At 49.0% G+C, this 23,591-nt stretch overlaps 1 protein-coding gene across 1 annotated transcript; it reads left to right on the top strand.

Annotated features, from left to right (window-relative positions):
- The first annotated feature begins 8,697 nt into the window (after positions 1-8,697).
- Positions 8,698-23,348, top strand: ARMC12 (armadillo repeat containing 12). The gene is made up of 6 exons (XM_037063321.1): positions 8,698-9,402; positions 9,916-10,061; positions 10,280-10,414; positions 20,718-20,891; positions 21,007-21,078; positions 22,882-23,348. The coding sequence occupies exons 1-6, from the start codon at positions 9,159-9,161 to the stop codon at positions 23,212-23,214; spliced, it is 1,104 nt and encodes a 367-aa protein (XP_036919216.1). The 5' UTR covers positions 8,698-9,158; the 3' UTR covers positions 23,215-23,348.
- Positions 23,349-23,591: the final 243 nt, after the last annotated feature.

The following is a 23,591-nucleotide window of genomic DNA, read 5'->3' as shown; positions in this document are numbered from 1 at the left end:
CTCCACCCTTTCCAAACCTACTCCCCTCCTTAAACATTAGAGAAAATGCATGTAAAGTGCCTAGCATGGATCCTGGTTTGTGATGTCAGCCACAGTGAGTCACTTCCAGGCCTCCTCTCTCCTTCTCCACAGACACAGGTCAAGGCCTAGAACCTCCTGGATCTTTCTCCCATATCACCACCTCCTTCCCACTGAGTCCCTATAGCTCTTACAAACATTTGGCTTGGGTTATTATTTAACCTCACATGCTGTGTGTTTGTCTCTTCAACTGGCCTGCAAACTGCCCAAGGGCGAGACGTCATATCAATACACCCAATATTTATTAAACTTCAACTCCAGGGCCAAGCTTAGCCTGTGGGGGATGAGCTGAAGGATGCGGGAGGCCTCAAAGAAGACTTTGTCTCTGCCCCAAGGACTTTCTAATCTGGTCAGAAGGACAGGATTAGTAAACAGATCACTAGAATGGGAGACGGACCACACGCTGTGCTGCAAGAAGAATGCACACCCAGTGATGGGCATTCAGAGGGGAGAGAAATCAGATTTGGCTGATGCCATTCCAAGTAGGCACCAGCTTGAACTGGAGCTTGAGAGATGGGTGGACATGGAGGACAGGCTCTCCTGGCATGGCGAACGGCACAGCCGACTGTGAGGTGGGAAGGGAGGAGAAGAAAGCACTTCAGGAATTGAGCCTTACTTACTTACTTTATTGATTTATATGTATTTATTGAATTTGAGAGAGGGAGTGAGGGGAGGAGAGACGAAGAGAGAAACAATTTGTTGGTCCATCCATTGGTTACTTCTACATGCCCTGTGGGGAATCAAACTGGAAACTTTGGTGTATCAGGAAGATGCCTTAAGCAACTGAACTATCTAGCCAGGGCCGAGTCTTAAATCTTAAAGTATAAAGACCAGTTTAATTTAATTAAAGAGTCCATACAGTAGGTACTCAGTATGTCAGTCCTTGGTTTGGAGGCAGAGGGACCTTCGGGACTAGCTCTCAGTGACATCTTTCCGCAGAAGGAAGGGTAAGGAGAAAACGTGGCTCTGGATAAACACGGCTTTTGGGGCTGGACAAAGCGGGGGTCCAGCTCCAGTTTGGGGTCGTCTTCCTCCACCCTAGGGTCTCCCACCCATTAGAATCTGGGGTCTTCCTACTGACGTCGTGCCAGGGGGTTCCCAAGCTATCTGAAAGGTCTGGGCTTGCTTTACCAGCCCCTGGGAGTCCCTGGAGTCTCCGGACTGGTGTGAAGAATGGATCAAAAAGGGAGCCAAGGAGCTGGGCTCCTTTGGGGGATCGCTTGAACTGGCCCCCTCTACCCGGCTTCCGTTGTCACGTGATTGCACCCCAGGCCTTTCAGGGCTCCCAGGTCTGGGGCTGGAGCGTTCCCAGCTATCCTCCAGAAGACTCCTGGGCTCAGCGCTGGTGCAGCCTGAGCGGCGCCTTCTCCTTGGTGGAGCTACACCACCTGTCCGACGGCCCCATTCCCACCCCAGCTATGCTACTCCAGGCCCCACACACTCCTGGGCTTCTACACCAGGGCTCTGGGATGCACAGGCCTGGGTGCTCTAAGGCTGGTCACCACGCAGGGCTGTGTGGGCTACTCGGCCAGGGTGCGCGTCCCTGGGGTCCATGTCTGGCCCAGGCCCCGGCGCGCTCACGGCTGCGGCTGGGAGGTTCCGCGCCCAGCGCAAGCCGCAAGCACAAACAGAGCGAGGAGGCTGGTGTGAGCGCCTGGGCCCGGTGCCAGCACGCCGGGGCTGGAACACAATGTACCGAGCGGGCGTGCGAGCTGGGAGCGAGAACAGCCTGACTCAGCAGCTGGGTAAGTGGGTGTGCTCGCTCACCAGATAAACCGCTCTTGCAGCCTGCGGTCAGCGACGACTGACTCTCAGGCGGGAGGGGCGAACTCACGGCTGGCCCCGGTTCTGACTCCCCCCAGCTTGCTGCTCGCTCAGGACCTCCACGTGGCCGGTTGGCGCATCACTCTGGCACCTCACCCCTGCAATACAGCTGTTTACAGGCCCCAGCCTGAGCACAGCAGGCTCTGCCCACCACCCAGGGGCATTCTTCACGCCACCAGCAGGTGTAGCCAGGCATACAGCTACTAAATACATGTCTAATTTCCTCCAAACTCCACCAGTCTGGGAAGTCTCTGGACGATGGAACTCTTCGTGGCATATGGAGGTAGAAATTCGTTCTACGGTAGTGGGAAGAAGATGCTGGGAGAAATAGGATATGGGCCAAAAAGATCTCCCCCATCTCTGTTCTCGGCTGACCCAGAATACAGAGTCTCTTCCTGTCCGCACCCCTCAAAACCACTAGAACCCTGAAGATTCCCTCACAGGGAAGGAGAAGCAGGGGGGAGATGCTTTTCTGCCTTACCCACCCTCCTACCCAAAGCCACAGCAAAGACCTACAAATACTGCCACCTGGCCACAAAACTTCTCCTTTCTCCTCTAGGCCTGCTGTACCCTGTGGTCTGGTGGGGCCATTGTGAGGATGACAGCCAGGACCTCAGCTAGAAGCCCAGAGCAGTACTCTTCCTGGGGGGGCAGGGACCTGCCCCACACCCCAGCCAACTGGGGTGTCTGCAAGGTACCCCAGAGGACATGCTGTCCCCGGAGTGTGCCAGGGCAGGCAGGGAGGGGCTGAGTCTGCTCTCGAGTTCCAGGAAAGGTTCTGGCAGTCAGCACAGGCCTGGGCTCCAGGGCCTTCGAGGGTAGGGTTGGGGGAGGGGCCCTAGGCTGCTGAAGTACCTCACCTGGGCCTCACACCCCCAGGCCCCGTCTGATGACATCTCTGGCACCCTCTGTAGCCAAAGGTGAGGAGAGGGGTGCCAACAGAGGCCTGGGCCACGGACCACCTTCGCACACTGACAGGCATACTTCCCACACATCTGCTTATGCAGCCAGCACGCACAGAAGCTCCCAGTCAGGAGGCGTCTTTGTTACTGACTTCAAACTTCTCCCTGATCTATGAAATCTGTCCATGCTAGCCCAAGTCATGGATTGTTCTGAAGCTGTTTGCACACCTATAGTAACAGGTACACTCTCTCGGAGCACAGCCCCCTGCCCTTCTGGACTTCTCTAAGCCCAGTCACACACAGGACCTGGCCCTCATATGGCCCAGAAGCGACCGAACTTAGGGTCCTCACACCACCAGCTCCTCCCCATTGCCCACCATGGCCCTCTTATTCCCCCAAATTTCCATGATAGTGGATTAATTTTTAACTATTCTCTCTTTCATCATCCTATATCTGATCTTTTACCAAATTCTTCCCTTTGTTGCTTTAATTACAAGATGCACTGTTATGTTTCTGTCACTCTTTCCTCACCAACCCCATAGATTCCACCTTGGGCCCAAATTCCTACAGCAGCTGCTATACTGTCCTTTTTAATCCAAGTGTTTTCTTCCTCCTACACACCCTGTGGCATAACCTTTCTCAAATACTGTTTATTGTGTGTGTTATCAACTTTGTGGACTCCCCATTCAGCACGCTGGGTACACCAACTTCTAACCTGCGCGTTCCATCTGAAGGGACCCAGGGTCATTCATGCCGTCCCCAGGCCGCAGAGCGCAGCACAGGGCTGCTGCGGTGCAGGAGGGCGGCAACCATCTCCCTGTCCGGTTGCGCCTTTCTCGTCCAAACAGTTCTTTCTCCGGACTGTTAGCTTCCTGATGCTCACTCAGGTCCTTTGGTTTTGAGGAGCAACTATTTTTCTTTCCCCCAAATCTTCAGAAAGGGGTGGGGGAGGGAGAGGCCGACATCCAAGTTTGAGCCAAATACCAACTGCAAAGACTTCCAGGGCAGAGTGGAATGAGTGCAGCTGCCTGGTGGGAGCCTCCGCTCCAGGGAGAAACAAAACCACAGAGGAGGATGGAAGGCAGAAAGGAGAGTGCACACAACCAGTGCCTTTGGGTTTACAGAGGGATCTTGCCATTGGAGATTCCAGGCTGTGTAGCTCTAGGTCCCTGGTCCCACGCCCTTAGATTGTTCTCTTTCTCCGCAGCACATCATACACGTACACCGGAATCACCACCTCATAACCCAGCTCAAATCTACCTCCTTCGAGAAGTAGATTTCCGCCCCACTTTGATCCTTTTGTTATCTACTTCCCTCTGAACCTTTTGAGCTGTCTTCAATCTGTTCTAGATTTCATTATTTAGTTATCATCTCTAGTACTTTCAGTCCCATAGATTACCAACTCCTTAATGGCAAGGACAGTGTCTTTATTTATTTAATATCTATTTTGAGAAGGGAGCATCTATTTTGAGATGGGGCACTCAGGCTTTGGAGGCCATAAAAACTTGGGTCTGGATTCTGGTTCCAACACTTAGCTGTTTGGCCTTGGGCAAGTCTCTTAACCTCTCTGAGCTAGTGCCTTCATCTGTAAAAGGCACTAGTGATATTTGCAGAATGAGGGGCAAAGACCACAGAGACCACCATGTGCTAAGAAAGTGCCTGTTGCATAGTGAGAAGACAATAGCTTGTCTTGCCTTTACTGCATGGTTGGAGACTTCCCTTAATTCAGGGATAAAGCTCCTTAACCAACCGGGCCGCCACCCCCCCGCCCCCCCCCCCCCACACATGGTGAAACACTTTCAAGCACGAAAAGGGACACTATTAATTGCACCAGTATTACAGACTTAACCCCGGGACTTGTGACTACCTTACCCTACTAACTCAATAACCAGGAGGGCAGGGTTTGGATGGAGCGTTGCAGTCACCCAGTGCCTAAGCGTGGCGCCAAGCCTAGTTGAAGTTCAATGAACGTTTGTTGAATGAAACAGCGAGTGAATAAGAAGAGATTGAAAAGCCCGCCCCCCCCCCCTCCCGCGCCTCTTCCCAGACCCACCCCAGTCCCAAGGCCTCTAGCTGCCTACTTTCTCTAAGGTCTCCTCTCGCATTCTCCCGCCGCTCCGCCCCGCCTCCCCCTCGGTTGCCTTGACAACAGTGACGTATCGGTAAGGGGCGTCTCATCTCTCCATCCCCTGCGGGAGCCTGGGGCCCCTTATCCCAAACAGGGGAAAAGGTTGAGGTCGGTGTCCTCCACCTTCCTGCCTGCACGGGTCCTAGAGCTAACTACGCCCACCTGACCGCCCCGCTGGGGCACGTGGCTCCCTGGAGTGCGGGTTCCTACCCCTGGCCCCCTCCGCAGCACTGGACTGGGGGGTCCAGCAGCTTGTCGCCTTCAGGCCCGGGGAGCCCTCCCCATCCCTTCACCCCTGACCAGCCAGTGGACCCCGAGAACTGGAGCCCAGCGCTCAGCCCAGGCCCTCCCTTGTCGGGGCAGACCTCGGGCCCCCGGGGGGTAGGCAGGAAGGGTGGGCCCCCAGGGGTGGCCGCGCTCTGCGGAGCTCGGGAAAGAGTTAAACAAGGTGCGGGCGGCGGGAGTGGGGGAGGAGAGCGAAGGGAAAGTGAGAGCGGGGGCGCGGGGGAGGGGTGGTGTGGGGAACCAGCGCGAAAGAACATCCTGTGCCCGCCGCCGGATGCGCGCGGGAGGGGGGACGGTGGACGGGGAGGGAGGGCGAGAGGGAGGCCTGGGGCCGGGAACGGCGCGGCCTCCACCCCCGCCCTGTCCTCCTGCTCGTCTAAGGGTGCCGCCCCTCTGCTCCCCGAGCCGCAGCCGCGTTTCTCCCGATCCCTAGGCCTTGGGGGCAGTAATGAGCCACTGCTAGGCCTCCGAGTCGGGCTCCTGGGCGGGGATAAGCGCTAGCTGGAGAGGGGACTGACTCGGAGAGTGAGGGGCCCGCGGCGAGGCACGGCCCCCCATCCTTTCGTCTCTCCGCTTTTGGCTTTCTGCGGGGAAGCTCGCGCGTGTTGAGCGTCTTCTGTGCATCGAGTGAGAACACATTCATTCCTGACTGCAGCACTTCCCGGTAGTGGTGGGTATTAATAGACCTGTGTTCCCGAGGAGGAAATTGAGTCTCCGATTGTGGAATTTGCCCAGACTCAGGCTGGTCTGACTCCAAAGGCTTTTCATTAATCTAATTTTCCCTTTGCTTCTGGGCACACAGGCGTTGGGCTCCTCCAGAGTCACCGTCCTTGATGACCTAGAACTGTTGCACCATAGGCCCCCCGTATTGCATTAGGTTTCTCAAATTTCTCTAGTCCGAAATTGTTCACGGCAGGCGGTGAAATGGGTTACAGGAGTTGGGAGTAATTAGCCTGAAGAAGACCAGGGCGAAAGGGGTAGAGGGTAAGTGGAAGGGGCCGAATGATGTGCCTTTCAGTCCTCACTGAGGTCCATGTGCAAACAGCCTTCCCACGCCCAACGCCTTTAAACAGGTCGAACCTGATTATAATAGTAATTATCATCATAGTCAATGTTTGGTGAACTCTGGGCACTGTTCGAAATACTTACTCCCCACAAACACCCCCCCCCCCAGGAAGGTATAGAAGTGGGTATTATTATTCCCGTTTTACCGGGCGAGGGAAATGCAGCACGAAGAAATCACAAAGCTGAGTCAGTGACCGAGGTGGTTTTGAGCCTGGCAGTCTGGCTAGCGCATTCTCACTGAACTAAACTGCGCCCAACTAACTAAACTAACACAATCAAACACCAGCCTTGAAGGTAGAAAGCTGGTGCCAATGGGGGAGAGGAGGCTGTGCTATGGCGGCCCATGTCCTTTCACCTTGGTGAGTGTGGGTACAGAACTTACCCACACTCACTGTATGTGGAATCTCAGACTTCTCTCGGGCCAGTGGTTTCAGATTTCTGGATTTGACAGAAAAGCCAAACTAAGAAAACAAAAACCAAGTTTCCACAAAGAGTTACAGCTTTCATCTGTGCTCTCTAAGGACATTCAAATATAACTACCATCTATTACCATAATTTCTTAAAAGCAACTATATTTTAATTCTTTTCAAACTAAGAGACATCGTCTGAATTGAAAGCCATCATTCCACCCTGGCTGGTGTGGCTCAGTGGATTGAGTGTGGGCCCCAACCAAGAGGTCGTGGGTTCAATTCCCAGTCAGGGCACATGCCTGGGTTACCAGTGAGGTCCCCAGTAGGGGGCTATGAGAGGCAACCACACATTGATATTTCCCTCTCGCCTTCTCTTCCTCTCTAAAAATAAATAAATAAAAATCTTAAAAAAAAAAAGCCCAAACCAACAACTGCCAAACTATCTTCCTGTGTGGCTGTATCATAAAAAAAAAGGCCATCACACCCAAGAAAGAACAGCTATGGACTTCACAGCAGCAAATAGACATTCCTCCGTCTTTTCTGTTGTGATGTGGGCTAGTGAAAAAACAATGGGGATGGCACTCCCTGTAATCCCTTTGACTCATTTGAGGACAGAAACAAAAATGAGCTTTAGTTGTAGCAAGAAGGAGCCTGGATAGAGTCAAGAAAGAGATCTCCTTTGGAGGCCTTTAAAGAACACTTGGGCACCACGTTTGCTTAGTATGTGAGGGATGCAGAATCAAATCCATGGATTGGTGAGGGCAGTACTCTGGGTCACACCTCAGAAAAGGGCAGGGACCTTGTTCTGAAGGATCTATCCACAGATCTACCAGGATAACCTTGGCACCTAAAACAGTCATCAGGCAGGCGTTCCCTTCCTGGAGTTCACGGGAGGTGATAGTTGGTTCCATGGCCACGAGGAGGCCTGCGGAGGCCTCTTCTCCGTGCAGGGAGCCCATGTAGGGGTAGGCTACGTGGGGCTGCGTGGGCAGAAGAAGTGACTCGACGAGGACCAAAGATGGCAGAGAGCAAAGAAGAGAATGGCTACATAAGAGTGTTGCATGCAGCTGGGTATGATGGCGGAGGCTCTGAGTGGACAGGCCTGGCTGGCTACATCATCCTTGCGGAGGCTGTTTTCCTATTTCTCCACCTCCTACAAGGCCCAGGGCAGCCCAGGGCCCAGAGCCTTCCAACAGGAGCTCACAGCCAGGCAGGTGAAGCTTGTTCTGGTACAGCCATGCTCAGTGCTAGCTCTGGGCATGAGCCCGGCTTGGGGCCTGTCACCTCCTGGTTCTGTACCAGAAGGTGAAGTTAGCAGATGTGGAGACATGGGGTGAAGGAGGAGAGAAGGGTCTGCTCTCACCTGCCCCATCCTAGTGGGGAAGACCAAGGCCTCCCAAGGTGGGTTCTCATCTTCTAGGTTGGTGGCATCTTCTGAGTCCAGAGGAAGTCTCAAGCCTCTTCTTGCTCTGCGGGGGTAGTAGGGGTGGGTTGGGGCAGGGGGTTTGGAACACGGGACTCACAAAGTTAGGCCCCCATGGTTTAAAGGCACAGACCTACCCAAATTGCAACCCTGGGGTTTCGGAATGGTAGGTCTAGATCTCCTCGGGTTACAAATGCAGATCCAGGCAGGGCAGCCCCTTCCTCCTTGGGGTCACACTGGTTTAAATGGGTTTGGGGCCCCCTGCATCCAGATTCTCTGTCACTGTTCTGCCTTCAAGTCCTCAAAGAATGACAGCAGTCATGACTTGAGGACCTACTAAGTGCAGGATTGCACTGGATGTTGGAGTGCAGACAACTGCCCTTGAGTGTTTTTGGTCACTTAGGTATATTTATTTAATGCAAATACATATACATTATAGGAGGACATGCAGATGCTGGAAGATGATGGGTTTGCCTCAGGACTCTTTATAACTTTATAAAGTTATAAGGTGTATCCCTCTTCTCAGGGGGCCCTACCTGCAGAAGCACCTGTGGCTCCGCAGTGGATCTATGGTGAAGAGAATGAAGACTGGAGGAGCAGGGAAGTGAGGGAACTGGGGTTGCCAGTGGGCACGTCCCAGACACCCGTCTCAGAAATTTCCAAAGGCCCAGCCCAGAAATTGGACCTCTGCTGCCCTCTAATGGAAGAAAGGCAGCCTCTGGAGCCGCCCTCAGGGGGCCCCACCGACCTGGCGCTCCTGAAGAAGACGGGATGTGGAGATCCTTCCTGCCCTAGACTTTTTAGACCTGTGGTCTCTTGACCTTCATCTCCTACAGCCTCTAAGTTAAACTTTCCTTCCAAGCACCTCTTTCTGTTCTGTTTCCCGACTACCCTCCATCCCACCATTTCTCCCGTTTCCTTTGTTGCCTGGGTTCTGATTCTGGGACTCTGGTTCCTGGCCCTGCCAGAGTTCTGGTTCCGGAAGGCCCTTACCTAGTGCCTCAGGCCTAGCTCCCCCCTGGGTGCAAGGCAGCACTGAGGACATGGGCAAGAGCGTCCAGCAGTGCCTGGGGCAACTGGACATCCGCAAAAGTGTAGTGGGCCTGGCCACTGGTGCCGGGGCCATCTACCTGCTCTACAAGGCCATCAGAGCTGGCATAAAATGCAAGCCGCCCCTCTGCACCGCCTCACCCATCTGCATCGCCCGTGAGTGTCCGGGCCCTGGGGAGAGGGCTCAGCCCCAAGAGCCACCTGCTCCCGAGGCCTCCAGTATGGGAGGGCCCAAAGGTGACTCCTTCAAGTTCCTCCTTCCCCTTTCTCTTTTCCATCTCCCTTAAACCCACCCTAGCTCAGGGTGCCTGGGTAGTGGATAGCACCTCTGGGGTCCCCAGGATTCATCTGGCAAGCCTTTATAATCTACAGTCACTCTGGCTTCCAGGATGCCACTGTGAGAATTGAAAAAGCACTCCTTCTGTAAGACTTTGCATTGCCATCTGCTGGAGTATCATTGCCATATACTAATTATGATGAAATACTACATGTTACAGCATATGCCAGGAAATTGTTGTAGTAAATATTAAAAGCTGTAACATTTACTATATGAATGATACAGCATTAGGTATGATGCCTTGTGCAGAACACACCTTGTTCAACTGGACATGGTGGCCCTGCGTGTGGCAAGACACCTCTTCAGAAAAGGCAGGACAGCTTTGTCCCCAGGACCTTCTCCCCCTCTTCCCAACCCCATTCTTTCATCGCTTCTGAGTCCACAGCCTGAGCGGGGCTGGGTTGGCTGTCTAGGCCTGGCAATTGAGCGAGAGCGGCACGGGCGGGACTCGGGTGAGCTCCGGAGGCTTCTCAACTCTTTGGAGTGCAAACAGGATGAGTACGCCAAGAGCATGATCCTGCACAGCATCACCCGCTGCGTGTACTTGCTGGAGGCGGAGGTGAGGGAAGGGAAGTGGGAGGGCCCTCCCCATCAGCCAGGCCCCTGGGTGCTACAGCTGCCCGCTGACCCCTTGGCTGGCCAGGCTGTGTCCTGGGACCTTTCTCTCTGGCTGAAGTTGGTGGGAGGGTTGTGCTGAGAGATCTTGGTGACATGGGAAGAGGGGGCCTGGGCCCAGGATAGGCACTTCTGCCTCTTTCTCTCTCCTGCATCCCCTAGGCCTCTGCTTGTACTACTGATGACATTGTGCTGGTGGGCACCATGCTGGATGACAAGGACAACAGTGTCAAAATTCAAGCTCTGAACACGCTTAAAGCTTTCTCTGGCATCAGAAAATTCAGGTTCAAAATTCAGGTGAGCCCAGGGGCAAGGGGTGGGGCAAAGTACCCGGGTGCCTGCTGTCCATGGGTCCTTTAACAGTCATAGAGCAAGGGGTCCCATTCCGGAAGTTTGTCTGGGTCTGAGTTCATAACCCCAAAATAGTTTTTTCCTTAGAAATAAGTGTGAAAATGGAGTACCTCTGACCCCAATCAGCAGAATGTCCCCTAGAATGTCCCCTCCCCTCCCCCAGCAGAGGTCCTTTCTGGCACCAACCAACTCTGTGACACCAGCTAGGTGTTCCACAACTCAATGCTGACATCACCCAGAGCTAGCACAGACCCCCAGGGTGGACCTCAGCACCCCCCCAGACTGCCCCCACCCCCATTCCAGCTGCTAGTCACAAGTCCCTGTGCTTATTTCTGACTGGCCTGCTATAAATTCGGAAGTTCTCATGACCCCCTCGTTCAGGTTTGATAATTCACTAGAACGACTCTTGGAACTCAAGAAAACGCTATTTACATGACTGGTTTATTATAAAAGATACAGCTGAGGAGCAGCAGCCAGTGGGAGAGATGCGTGAGGCAAAGCAGGGGGAAGGGTCAGAGATTCCTCGCCTTCTCCTGTCACACCTCCCTCCCAGCACCACTGTGTGCTCAGCCCAGAGGTTCTTGGAACCCTGTCACTTGGGAGTATTTCTCGAGGTGTCATTATGTAGGAATGATTGATTTATCATTCGCCATTGGAGACTGAACTCAATCTCTATCCCTTCTTTTCTCCCCAGAGGTCAGGGATTGGGCTAAAAGTCTCGGCCCCCCCAATCATGGCTTGGTCTTTCTGGCCACCAGTGTCCATCCAGAAGTTATCTGGGGACAGAGTAACAATTGTGAGTAACAATTGACCTTCCAATCAGGAAATTGCAAGATTTTAGGAGCTCTGTGTCTGGAACCAGGGACCAAGCGCAGATGTAGTATCACACCACAGCGCCCAGGCAGTGCTGGTGAGAGGTGGTAGCCAGGCCCCTGCTGCCTCCCCAGCCACCACGTAGAGACAGAGCCCAGCAGATGTCAGTTCCCCAACGTCCTGCTAGCAGGCCTCAGCCTTACCTGTTTCCACACCCACCCTTTCCTGCTGGCGCCATGAGAACACGGCTCTTTCCTGTCTGTGGTCAACGTTACTCTCCGTCTGGGATCCCATCCCACCCGTGAGGGCCTCTCCCAGTCGTCCGGTCTGTCTGCTGTGCTGCTCCAGCTCCCCGCCATTGCCTTCAGCGTGCTCTAGTCCCTCCTGTCTTAAAAAAGCACAACTAAGAAAAATCTCTTCCTTGACCTCCAAAATTCTAACAAATGGTCGGTCTCCCTCTCCCAAATTGAAAACACGTGACGTATTTAAGACTTAAAAATTCTGGGACTTCCGCCAAGATGGAGGCATAGGTGGAAACACTGTGCCTTCTCCCACAACCAAGTTTGAACACAACAAAGGTTTGGAGAACTAGGGCACACCCAAAGACCAGAAAACGGAATTATATGGAAGTCCGACAACTACGAACCGTTCAACGGGGACAGTAAGAGAGGCGGAGCCAGCAGCGGAGCTGGGTCGGGCAGGACAGATCCCCCGACCTAGGCGCACAGGCAGCCCGGAACCAGTCGGGGTGTGGGGCAGACTGACCAGGGTCGCACATTCGCACACAGTGAGACGGACCACACAGACCCCAGGGGGTGAACCCAGTGGTGGAGGGCTGATGGTGGTGGCACACTCGAGTGCAGTGGAACGAATCGCGTGGGCCGGGTGACGGTGTCCCTCTTTGACCCCTCCCCCACATACGTCACAACCCAGCGACTTAGTTGCCCTGCGCTAGTGAACACTTTAGGGCTCTGATCCTGCTATGGAACAGGCACGAACAGCCCAAAAGATGGTGCAAGAACTCAAAGTCCCAGAGCCAATAACTCTAAGCGACCGAGAAATTGCCAGCCTCTCAGAAGCACAATTCAAGACACTATTTATCAGGATGCTCACAGAACTGGTAGATCATAGTCACAAATTAGAGGAATATAGTCACAAATTAGAGGAAAATATGAAGGCTAAACTAATTGAAATGAAGGGAGATGTCCAGGAAACCAATAGCGATGGAAAGGAAACTTGGACTCAAATCAATGGAATGGACCAGAAGGAAGAACGAAACTTCCAACCAGAAAGGAATGAAGAAATGAGAATTCAAAAAAATGAGGAGAGGCTTAGGAACCTCCAGGACATCTTTAAACGTTCCAACATCCGGATTATAGGGGTACCAGAAGGGGGAAAGAAACAGCCACGAGTGGAAAACGTATTTGAACAAATAATAAAGGAGAACTTCCCCAGTCTGGCAAAGGAAATAGACTTCCAGGAAATCCAGGAAGCTCAGAGAGTGCCAAAGAAGTTGGACCCAAGAAGGAACACACCAAGGCACATCATAATTACATTAGCCAAGACCAAAATGAAGGAGAGAATCCTAGAAGCATCAAGGGATAAGGGGACAGTCACCTACAAAGGAGTACCCATCAGACTGTCAGCGGATTTCTCAAAAGAGACCTTACAGGCAAGAAGGGGCTGGAAAGAAGTATTCCAAGTCATGAAATCCAAAGACCTACAGCCAAGATTGCTTTATCCAGCAAAACTTTCATTTAGAATGGAAGGACAGATAAAGTGCTTCTCAGATAAGGTCAAGTTCAAGGAGTTCATCATCACCAAGCCCTTATTATATGAAATGCTAAAGGGACTTATATAAGAAAAAGAAGATGAAAAATATGAACAGTGAAAGGACAGCAAACACACAGTTATTAACAACCACACCTAAAACAAAAGCAAACCAAGAGGACAGCTAGATCAGGAGTGGAACCATAGAAATGAAGAACACATGGAGGGTTAGAAACAGGGGGGTGGGAGGGGGAGAAGGGGGGAGAAGGCACAGAAAATAGCATAGATGGTAGGTAGAAAATAGATAGTGGGGAGGGCGAGAATAGTGGGGGAAATATAGAATCTAAAGAACTTGAGACACGTGGTTATAAACTAAGGGGGGGAGAATGGTGGGGGAGGGAGTGTGCGGGTGGAGGGGAATGAAGGGGGGGGAATAGAACAATTGTAATGGTATAATCAATAAAATATATTTTTTAAAAAAGACTTAAAAATTCTATATGTGTACAGTAGAAAGAATAACAATAGAACAAAACATAAATGACCAGAGTCCAGGCTGAGGACTAGAATGTGACCAATAGGTTAGATGCCTTTCCCCAACCCTGGCCCCCTGGCCCCCTCCAGAGGCAATCATGTCCCTGCATTTTGTTCATCATTCCCTTGATTTCCTCGTAGTTGTACCATGTCTGTGTGGACCATCTCATATTGTAGCAGGGCAAGGTAGACAGTCAGTGACTGGGTAAAATATGGTTTGGAATGTTTAAGCTTCCTGTATCTGGGAGTATGACGTTTGTATTGTGTGGTTTGCCTTTTCTCCCTCAACATTGAAAGATTCAACCTTCTTGCTGTGGGTAGCTCTATTTCCTTCTGCGATTTTATTCATCCATCTGCCCACGGGTAGGCATTTGAGTAGTTTGCATTTTGTGCCGTGACCATTGTATACGCATCTCTCTCAGGGACGCGGGAGACTTCCTCCAGGAAGGCCTGTGTGCAGAAGTGCAATGGCTGGGTGGAAAGGTGTGCCCAGCTTTTCAAGATGGGTTGTATCCGTGTACACCCTCCACCACCCCTGTTGGGTGTTCCCATGGCATCATTTCCTTCCCTACCCTTGCTATTTCCACACTTTAATTTTTTGGCATCAAACTCTTTGCGGGGAAAAAAAGGTCTCGAGGTCTTCACTTCCTTGCCCCTCTCCATCCCAGCCCTCTGTTTCCCAAAGTCGGTGACTCTCAAGCTTATCAGAATTGCCCAGAGAGCTGGTTAGAAATGAAGGTGTCGGGCCCCATACCCAGAGTGCAGTTCAACAGGGGAGCTGTGTTTTTCACAAGCCCCTGGGCATCACTGTTCCTTCTCTCCCAAGGGTCTGTGTCCTGAGGACCTGAACCCTGTTTCTCCTCTCTGCCTGTGAAGACAGCCACCCCCTGGCCTCAGTTTTCATCTAGGTGTGCTCCCTTTCTGCAGCTTGGGGCTCCCCTGACCTCCAGACCCATGGCCGACTGCTCCATTTAGACAGCCCTTTAACCCAACACGTTCAAAATGGAGCTCATTCCCATTCCCTAAGATCTCTCCAGAGGGATCTGATCCCATCACCCTCATGCTTGGTCTTCTTGAGGCTCTCCACCTCCTTGCCCCAACCCCAGCCATTTACACTGTATGTTTCATGTTCTCTGACTCCTGACCTTTGCACCTGCTGTTCTCTCTGCCCAAAACCCATTCCTAGACTTGCTAACTTCTACTGTCCTTCAAATCTTAAGAGACAGCCAGGGGTGGGGGCAGGGAGGAGCAGCGTTCCAGTGGGAATGCTGTGGTCCTCCCTCTAGGATTCTTGTCTCCCTTTTATGTGGCTCACAAAGGTACACCTTGTGCGGTTACCTGTCTTGGGTAATACCTCTAGGTCCAAGCGTCTTGCATCTCTGAGACCAAGATCCCTTTGACCATTCAACAAATGTCTCCTGAGCACACATGTTGCATGAAGGCACCGTGCCAGGCACTGGAGATGTAGCAGTGAGCGGAACAGGAAAGATCCCTGTACCAGTGGAACTTAGTTCTAGCAGGCAAGGCAAGGCAGGCAATACACAAATAAGTAAACTACGACAAGTGCTATCGAGAAAAATATAATCAAGAAGGTTGGTAAGGAAGGATGGGATGGAGGTGGTGTTGTAGTTGCATTGGGACCTAGGACTTAATGAAGAGTTTGTAGAAATGACACCTAAAAGCACGATCTATAAAAAAGATGTATAGCCCTGGCCAGTGTGGCTCAGTGGGTTGAGTGGTGGCCTACAAACCAAAAGGTCACTAGTTCGATTCCCAGTCAGGACACATGCCTGGATTGTGGGCCAGGTGCTGAGTAGGGGGCACGTGAGAGGCAACCACACACTGATGTTTCTCTCTCTCCATTTCTCCCTCCTTTCCCTTTTCTCTAAAAATAAATAAAATCTTTAAAAAATAGTCACTTCTCATTTTAAAAATATAAGAGAAATATATAAATTGGACTTTATTAAAATCAAAAACTTTTGCTTTATGAAAGACTGTTCAGAGGATGCAAAAATAAGCTACATATTGGGAGAAAATACTTGCAAACCACATATCTGACAAAGGACTCATATCTAGATTATATGAAGAGCTTTCAAAACTCAATATTAAAAATCATAATCCAATTAGAAAATGAGCAGAAGACATGGAGATATTTCACTGAAGAAGACATACAGGTAGCAAATAAGCACATGAAAGTACAACACTAAATAGTGGCAAGGATGTTGAGAAACTGGATTTCCCAAACATTGTCCATGGGAATGTAAAATAGTTTGGCAGTTTCCTAAAAAATCGAACTATAGAAAAAATATAACTATACACTTACCATATAAAGCAGCATTTGCACTCCTGGACATTTATCCTAAAGAAATGAAAGTTTGAATTTGCCCAAGAACCTGTATATAATTGTTTATAGAAGCTTCATTTGTAATCATTGAAAATGAAACAACCAAGATGTGTCTCATTAGATTAATAGTTAGGCCAGCTGGTAGTTCATACCATGAAACACTACTCAGTAATAAAAAGGAATAAACTATTGATTGATGTATTCAACAACTTGGATACATTTCAATAGCATTATTATGAGTGAAAAAATCTCAGATGGTCACAAAGTGTCACCATGTCTGCACCATTCTCCAAATGTCAAAATTATAAGACAAAAGGCAGATTCGTGGTTGCCAGTGGTTAGGGCTGATGTGGTGGGGAGGAGTGGGATGATAGGGGGTCCCACAAGGAAGACCTTTGTGCTGATGTGACAATTCTGGTGGGATCTCTTGATTGCAGTGGCTGTTACATGAATCTACATGTGTGATAAAATGACATAGTTATATACACATATTGTACTTACACCAGTTTCCTCATTTTGATATTGTATCATACAGAAGACCTGACCATTGAGGGAAACTGGGTGAAAAGCACACAGGCCCTCTCTGTGCTATTTTTGCAACTTCCTGTGAATTCATAATTACTGGAAAATAAAAAGTGTTAACATGTGACAGTGGTATGGAGAAAAAGGATAGGGGACAAGAAAGCCTGGGATGAAGTAGTGTGGAAGTTTTAAAGAAGGTGGACGGGGCAGGCCTCGCTGGGGTGACATTAAAGTGATGAAGGAGGTAAGAGTGAGCTATGAGTAAGGAGTGAGAGCATTCTAAGTAGAGGGAACAGCCAATGCAAGAACCCCAGAATGAGTGTGTACATTGCATGTTCCAGGAATAGCGAAGAGGGCATTGTGATGGGAACTGTGGAAACAAAGGAAAGAATAGACGAGGCCAAAGTAATAATGGGGGAAAAGGGGAAGATTGTATTGGATTGAAATCCACTGCAAGGACTTCAGATTTCACCCTCAATGAACTAGGGACTCTTTTAAAACTATATATTTTTAATTTGTTTATTTTTAGAGAGAGGGGAAGGAAAGGAGAAGGAGAGGGAGAGAAACCTCAATTTGTTACCTTTCATATGTGCCCCAATTGGGGACCAAACTGCAACCCAGGCATGTGCCCTGACCAGGAATTGAACCACCAACTTTGCTTTGTGGGACGATGACTGACCAACTGAGCCACACTAGTCAGGGCTGAACTAGGGACCCTTGGGCAGATGAGTGGCATGTCTAACAAGTCTCCTGTTCTGAAAACAAATAGGGGGTTGGAGTGGTGGAAGCAGGGAGACAGGAGGCTATTGCAGAAATCAGATGAGAGAACAGTGGCTTGAAACAGGCTGGTAGAAGGTGGGTGGTAAAAAGTGGCTTAATTGCTGATAGGTATTTACATTTTATTTTATTTTTAAATTATATTTTACTGATTATTCTATTACAGGTGTCCCAATGTTTACCCCTTTGCTCTCCTCTACCCAGCCCCCTCTCCACTCCCTCAGGCAATCCCCACACAGTTGTCCATGTCCATGAGTCATGCATATATGTTCTTTGGCTACTCTGTTCCCTATGCTGTACTTTACATCCCGATGACTGTTCTGTAACTACCAATTTATACTTCTTATTCCCTTCACCTTTTTGCCCATCCTCCTGACTCACATCCTGTCTGGCAATCATCAAAACTTTCTTTATATCTATGATTCTGTTTCTGTTCTGCTTGTTAGCTTATTTTGTATTTTCAATTCAGTTGTTGATAGATATGTACTTATTGACATTTTATTGTTGATATTTATGATCTTCTTTTTCTGAAATAAATCCCTTTAAATTTTCATATAATAAGGGTTTGGTGATGATGAACTCCTTTAGGTTTTTCTTGTCTTGGAAGCTCTTTATCTGCCCTTTGATTCTAAATGATAGCTTTGTTGGGTAGAGAAATCTTGGTTGTATGTCCTTGCTTTTCATCACTTGAATATTTCTTGCCAATCCCTTCTAGCTGCAAAGTTTCTTTTGAAAAATCAGCTGGAAGTCTTATGGGAACTCCCTTCTAGATAACTAACTGCTTTTCTCTTGCTGCTTTTAAGATTCTCTCTGTCTTTAATCTTTGGCATTTTAATTATGATGTCTCTTGGCATAAGTCTCTTTGGGTTCATCTTGTTTGGGACTCTCTGTGCTTCCTGGACTTATATGTCTGTTTCCTTCACCATGTTAGGGGTGTCTACTGTCATTATTTTTTTCAAATAGTTTTCAATTTCTTGCTCTCTCTCTTTGCCTTCTGGCATCCCTATGATGCAAATGTTGGTATACTTGAGGTTGTCCCAGAGGCTCCTTACACTATCCTCACTTTTTGGATTCTTTTTATTTGTGATAAAAAGAATCAGAAATTCTTTCCTCCCCACCAAATCAGCCCTAACCACTGGCTGTTCTGATTGGGTGTTTTTTTGCTTTCTTATACTCCAAGTCACTGATTTGACACTGAGCTTCATCCACTCTACTGTTGATTCCCTGTAAATGTTCTTCATTTCAGTTAGTATATCCCTCATTTTTGACTGGTTCTTTTAATGGTTTCCATGTCATTTTTTTATGCTGTTGAAGTTCTCTCTGAGTTCATCTCCTCTTCCCCTGAGTTCCTGGAGCATCCTTATAACCAGTGTTTTGAACTCAGCAGCTAGTAGCTTGTTTGTCTCCATTTTGTTTAACTCTTTTTCTGGAGTTTTGTTCTGTTCTTTCATTTGGGCTATGTTTCTCATTTTGGCAGTCTTCCTGTGTTTGTTTCTGTGTATTAGGTAGAGCTGCTTTGACTCTTTGTCTTGGTAGTGTGGCCTCATATAGTAGGTGTCCTGTAGGGCCCAGTGGAACAGCCTCCCCTATCACCTAAGGTGGGTACTTGAAGTGTGCCCTTTATGTAGGCTGACTACCCCCTCCTCTTGTAGTTGAGTCTTGATTACTGTTGACAGGTCAATGAGAGTGATTTGCCCTGGCTGATCAGCTGGAAGGTTTGGCTATGACTACTGGCCACCAACCTCTGACTACTCTGGAGGCTCAGCTGTGCAAGGGCCCACTCTACAGAGCAGGACTTACTTTAGCAGGGCTCTGGTGCCCACTGAGTTCACCCCTTGAGTGTGTTGCTTATATTGTGGTTGGGTGGAGCTCCAATGTAGTCTGTAGCCTTCCACTGGGTGTGCAGGCTCTGGAGCTTCCCAGCAGGTATGGGCCACGGTCAGCTACTGCCCGCCTTCTGTCCAGGGCCACCTGGCATAAGCTACAAAGCAATCTGCAGATGGCTGCTCTTGTGCTAGGCTTGGAGATGCCCCAGCAAGGCCAATCTCTGAACCAAGGCCAGCTGCTGCTGGGCCTGGGTCCACTTAGCAAGAGATATAGAGCTTGCTGAGGTCAGATACTGCTTGTTTAAGAGGATTTAGGAAAACCTGAGGCATGAGTTAAGACAAGTCATTCATATGGAAAAGCCACTGGAAACATCTTGGGTGGGCCCAAAAGTTGGGTGCAATGGACCTTCAAGGAATTATCAGGGTGTGGCAAATAGTGTGAGCCATGTTGGTCGAGTTTCACAAATTATGCCTGCCTGCCAACTAAGTAGCTCTGCACAGGGGCAGGTTCAGAAAAAGAACAGTGGCCTCTGCCAGCAGTTCTGTCTGAAAGAAAGCTGTCCCCCAGCTCTTGCCCTGATGCCAGACACCAGTTTCTTGAAAGGCCTCTGGTGCCTTTCGAGCTGTTCTCCTGATGTTGGAGCTCAGAGGGAGTGAGTCTGAGTAAGTCCATGCACGGACCCTCCAAGAAGAACTGTCTGAGAATCCAGTAGTTTCTGTCTTCCGCAATCTAAATTCCCACTGGTTTTCACAGTCAGAAGTTATGGGGACTTATCTTCCTGGCACTGGAATCCTTGGTTGGGGGCCTGTTTTGGGACTGAGACCCCTCATCCTGAGATATCCCTCCCCACTTTTATCCATCACATGTGAGTGTGGGACCAGCCCGTTCTCCATCTCTGCCCCTCCTGCCAATCTCGATGTGGCTTCTTCTTTAATTGCGTAGTTGTAGGACTTCCATTCAGCTTAATTTCTGGTGGTTCTGAATGATGGTGGTTCTGTAGTTTAGTTGTAATGTTGATGTGGTTATGTGAGGAGGCGAGCCGTGTTTACCTAGGCCTCCATATTTGCTTTCTCCTGTTGATAGATTTTGAAGGTACAGCCAAAACAATTTTCTAAAGGATTGGAAAAAGGTTGTACGAAAGAAAGTAGTTAAGGAGGACTATAGATATTTGGCCAGATTTTTGGAAGGAAGGCATAACGGACAGCTGAGACAAGGAAGGTGGTGGAAGTAGCAGGTTTGGGGTCGACAGTGTGTAAACTCTGAGAGGTCTACTAAAAATTTTGGGAAAGAGGTAGAATTGGCGCCTGATTATATGACATGTTCAGGGAGAGGTCTGGAACAAACTTGAAAGTCATCAGCATATGGATAATACTTAATATTCAGCCTGGATGGTAACACTGAGGGAGTGATGAAGATAGAGAAGAGGGGTTGGACAGAAGAACCAGGAAAGAAGTCTGTGAAAAAGAGGCCAAGTAAAGAAAGAATTTCAAGAATATGGGAATGGTCAACTAGGTAAAATTATGTTGGGCATTTAAGTTAGAGGGAATTGTCTATTGAGTTCGACTCAGGCATCCTGGGCGGGGACAGGAAGTGTGAAGGCAGAGGCTGGGGTAGTGTTGGGGATCATGATATAAAAGCAGACTCTTTTTTTCTTCCCTCCCCCAGGAACATTTCATCAAGGTCCTGGAACTGATATCCACCATTTGGGACTCAGACCTGCATGTTGCAGGCCTCAGACTCCTCAACAACCTTCCACTGCCTGACTTTGTGCACCCACAGCTGCGACGGGTGATGCCTGCTTTGATGGAGATTCTTCAGTCAGACTATATCCTGGCACAGGTGCCTCAAGACCATGGCCCAGGCCCTACCCTCCTGACCAGCCCTGGCACAGCATCTAGAGGGAGGAGGCCCAGACTCACCTGCCTTCTCATGCTTTACTATTTCCTTTATTTAGGTACAAGCCATACGACTGCTGAGCTACCTGGCACAGAAGAATGACCTTCTCTATGATATTCTCAACTGCCAGGTGAGAAGGGAAGTGATGAGGGACTGATGGACGCCAACTCAGATACTGGGGAAGGAAGAATTGTGGATTCTCCAGGCGGATTTAGCCCTGATGAGACTGTCTTGTTCCTCTTCCTGCCTCTGCACTGGATACATTGAAAACCACTCTTTCTTCTGTTATCCCAGTAGAATCAGAATCAATTTTGTTGGGCCCCAGCTGGTATCTCAGTGGACTGAGTGCTGGCCGGTAAACCAAAGGGTTGCTGGTTCGATTCCTAGTCAGGGCACATGCCTTGGTGGCAGGCTAGGTCCCCCATTGGGGGGCACAACCCCCCCAATGTATGAGAGGCGACCACACATTGATGTTTCTCTCCCTCTCTTTATCCCCCCTTCCCCTCTCTCTAAAAGTAAATTTTAAAAAATTTGTGGGGAGGGGGATCTTCTTTGAAGGACTTTCTAAATGCTGAGAATCAGGAATGCAGGTGACAAAACAAAAGTTAATGTAGTTATTTTGACATCAGGAAAAGTTACTAATAACAAAGACCATTCTTAGGAATAGACAAGGTCACTATAGAATAATTGATCTTTCAGAAGGATAAATCAACTCTAAACTTATATGAACCTAATAATATAATCTCAAAATATAGATGGCAAAACTTGCTAAAATTATAAGGAAATTTTTTTCTCTTTTTTCATGTTTTATTGAGTTGTAATCAACAGATAATATCATAAGATATTTAAAGTATATATTGCAGTGATCTTATATATGTGTACATTGTGAAGGATTCCCACCATCTAGTCAATTACTACACCCATCACCTCTCATCTTTATTTTGGGATGGTGAGAACATTTAAGTTCTAATCTCTTAGCAAATTTCAATGATATAGTACAGTGTTATCCACTACAGTCACCATGTTTTACCTAAAATACATCTCCCACCCTCAACCCCTGGCAACCATTTTTTCTGTTTCTATGAGTTTGACTTTTCTTTCTTTTAAATTTCACATAAAAATAAAAGTGATACCAGGTGGTGTTTGTCTTTCCCTGTCTGGCTTATCTCATTTTACACAATGTCTTCCAGGTCCACCCATGTTGTCACAAATGGCAGGAATTCCTTCTTTCTCACAGTTGAATAATTATTTTAAAAATGGACATGCCCACTACCATAGTGGAAGATTTGGAAGATTTTAACTACTTTTCCAGCAATTAATCGATAAAAACCTAAAACTAGTTAAGGGTATACTTACTGGTAATAATTCAAATAAGCTTGAGCCATTAGCCATTAGAACATTCTATAATTGGTAAATGCACATTCCCCTCAAACACACAAAATATTTACCAAAATTTACCACACATTAAAGTTTGTCATAACATATTTCCTAGAATCAATCTTATTACCAAATTACTCATGTTTTAAGACCACAGTATAGTTATGTTAGAGAATGATAATGAAAAGAAAACTTTAAAAAATCCCATACAGCCCTGGCTGGTGTAGCTCAGTGGATTGAGTGTGGGCCTGTGAACCACATGATCACGGCTCGATTCCCAGTCAGGGCACATGCCTGGGTTGCAGGTCGGTTCCCAGCAGGGGACTCACAAGAGGCAACCATACATTGATATTTCTCTCCCTCTCTCCTTCCTTTCCACTCAAAAGATAAATAAATAAAATCTTTGGAAAAAATCTACTTAAAAAAAATAAAAATAAATCCCATACAGTTAAATCTGTGTTCGGGGAGTTGAGGCAATAGGAAGACGAAAGGAGAACCTTGGGGCTTGCCTTGGATTTCGGATTTCATTCCCATCCTTGCTCCATCCCCATCACAGGTACACTCCAACTTCTTGAACCTGTTCCAGGCCACACAGCCGGGGAGTCTGCTGTTCGAAGTACTGGTGTTCGCGGAGCGGCTGAGCGAGGGCCGGAACACACTGCACTACCGTGCGGTGAAGTGGCATTACAACGAGCAGTCTCTGCATGAAGCCCTCTTCGGGGACGAGTCACGACTGGCAGACCGCCTGCTCGCCCTGGTCATCCACCCAGAGGAGGAGGTTCAGATCCAGGCCTGCAAGGTCATAGTCAGCCTGCAGTGCCCCCAGGACATGCGCGTGCGGCCCTCCTCCTGCCGGACCAGTCATTCCTACTTTAATAATGGGGAATAAAATTAAGGAGAGCCAATAAATGAGTGTGGGAGAGGAGCCTGAGGGGCAGTGTCTGTTCAGGCCTTCCAGGGCTGGGGAGAGATTTCATCCAGCATAACCCCTGCGCTAGAGCACGGTAATGCTGAACACGCGCCCCCAACCACGTCCCTGTGTAGGGGGCGACTCCCTTCTGTCGCTGCTGCCGCTCGAGTTGCAATGTGAAGCCAAGCCTTTCAGGTAGCTTCAGGGAGAAGGCAAGTTCGGGGACTGAGGCCAAAGGTAATCAACAAAATATAGTATAACATTGGATTACTCAGGATGGGCTAGGCTATACCTCAGTAACAAATGACTTCCAAATTTTAGCAGCTTCAAAGTGATCAAGGTTATTTCTTATTCAC

The sequence above is a fragment of the Sturnira hondurensis genome, unplaced genomic scaffold, assembly GCF_014824575.4.
Source record: "Sturnira hondurensis isolate 20B ecotype Veracruz unplaced genomic scaffold, ASM1482457v3 Scaffold0014430, whole genome shotgun sequence".
NCBI lineage: Eukaryota > Metazoa > Chordata > Mammalia > Chiroptera > Phyllostomidae > Sturnira > Sturnira hondurensis.
The sequence above is the reverse complement of the archived record's forward strand: the minus strand, read 5'-3'. Positions and strand labels throughout refer to the sequence as shown.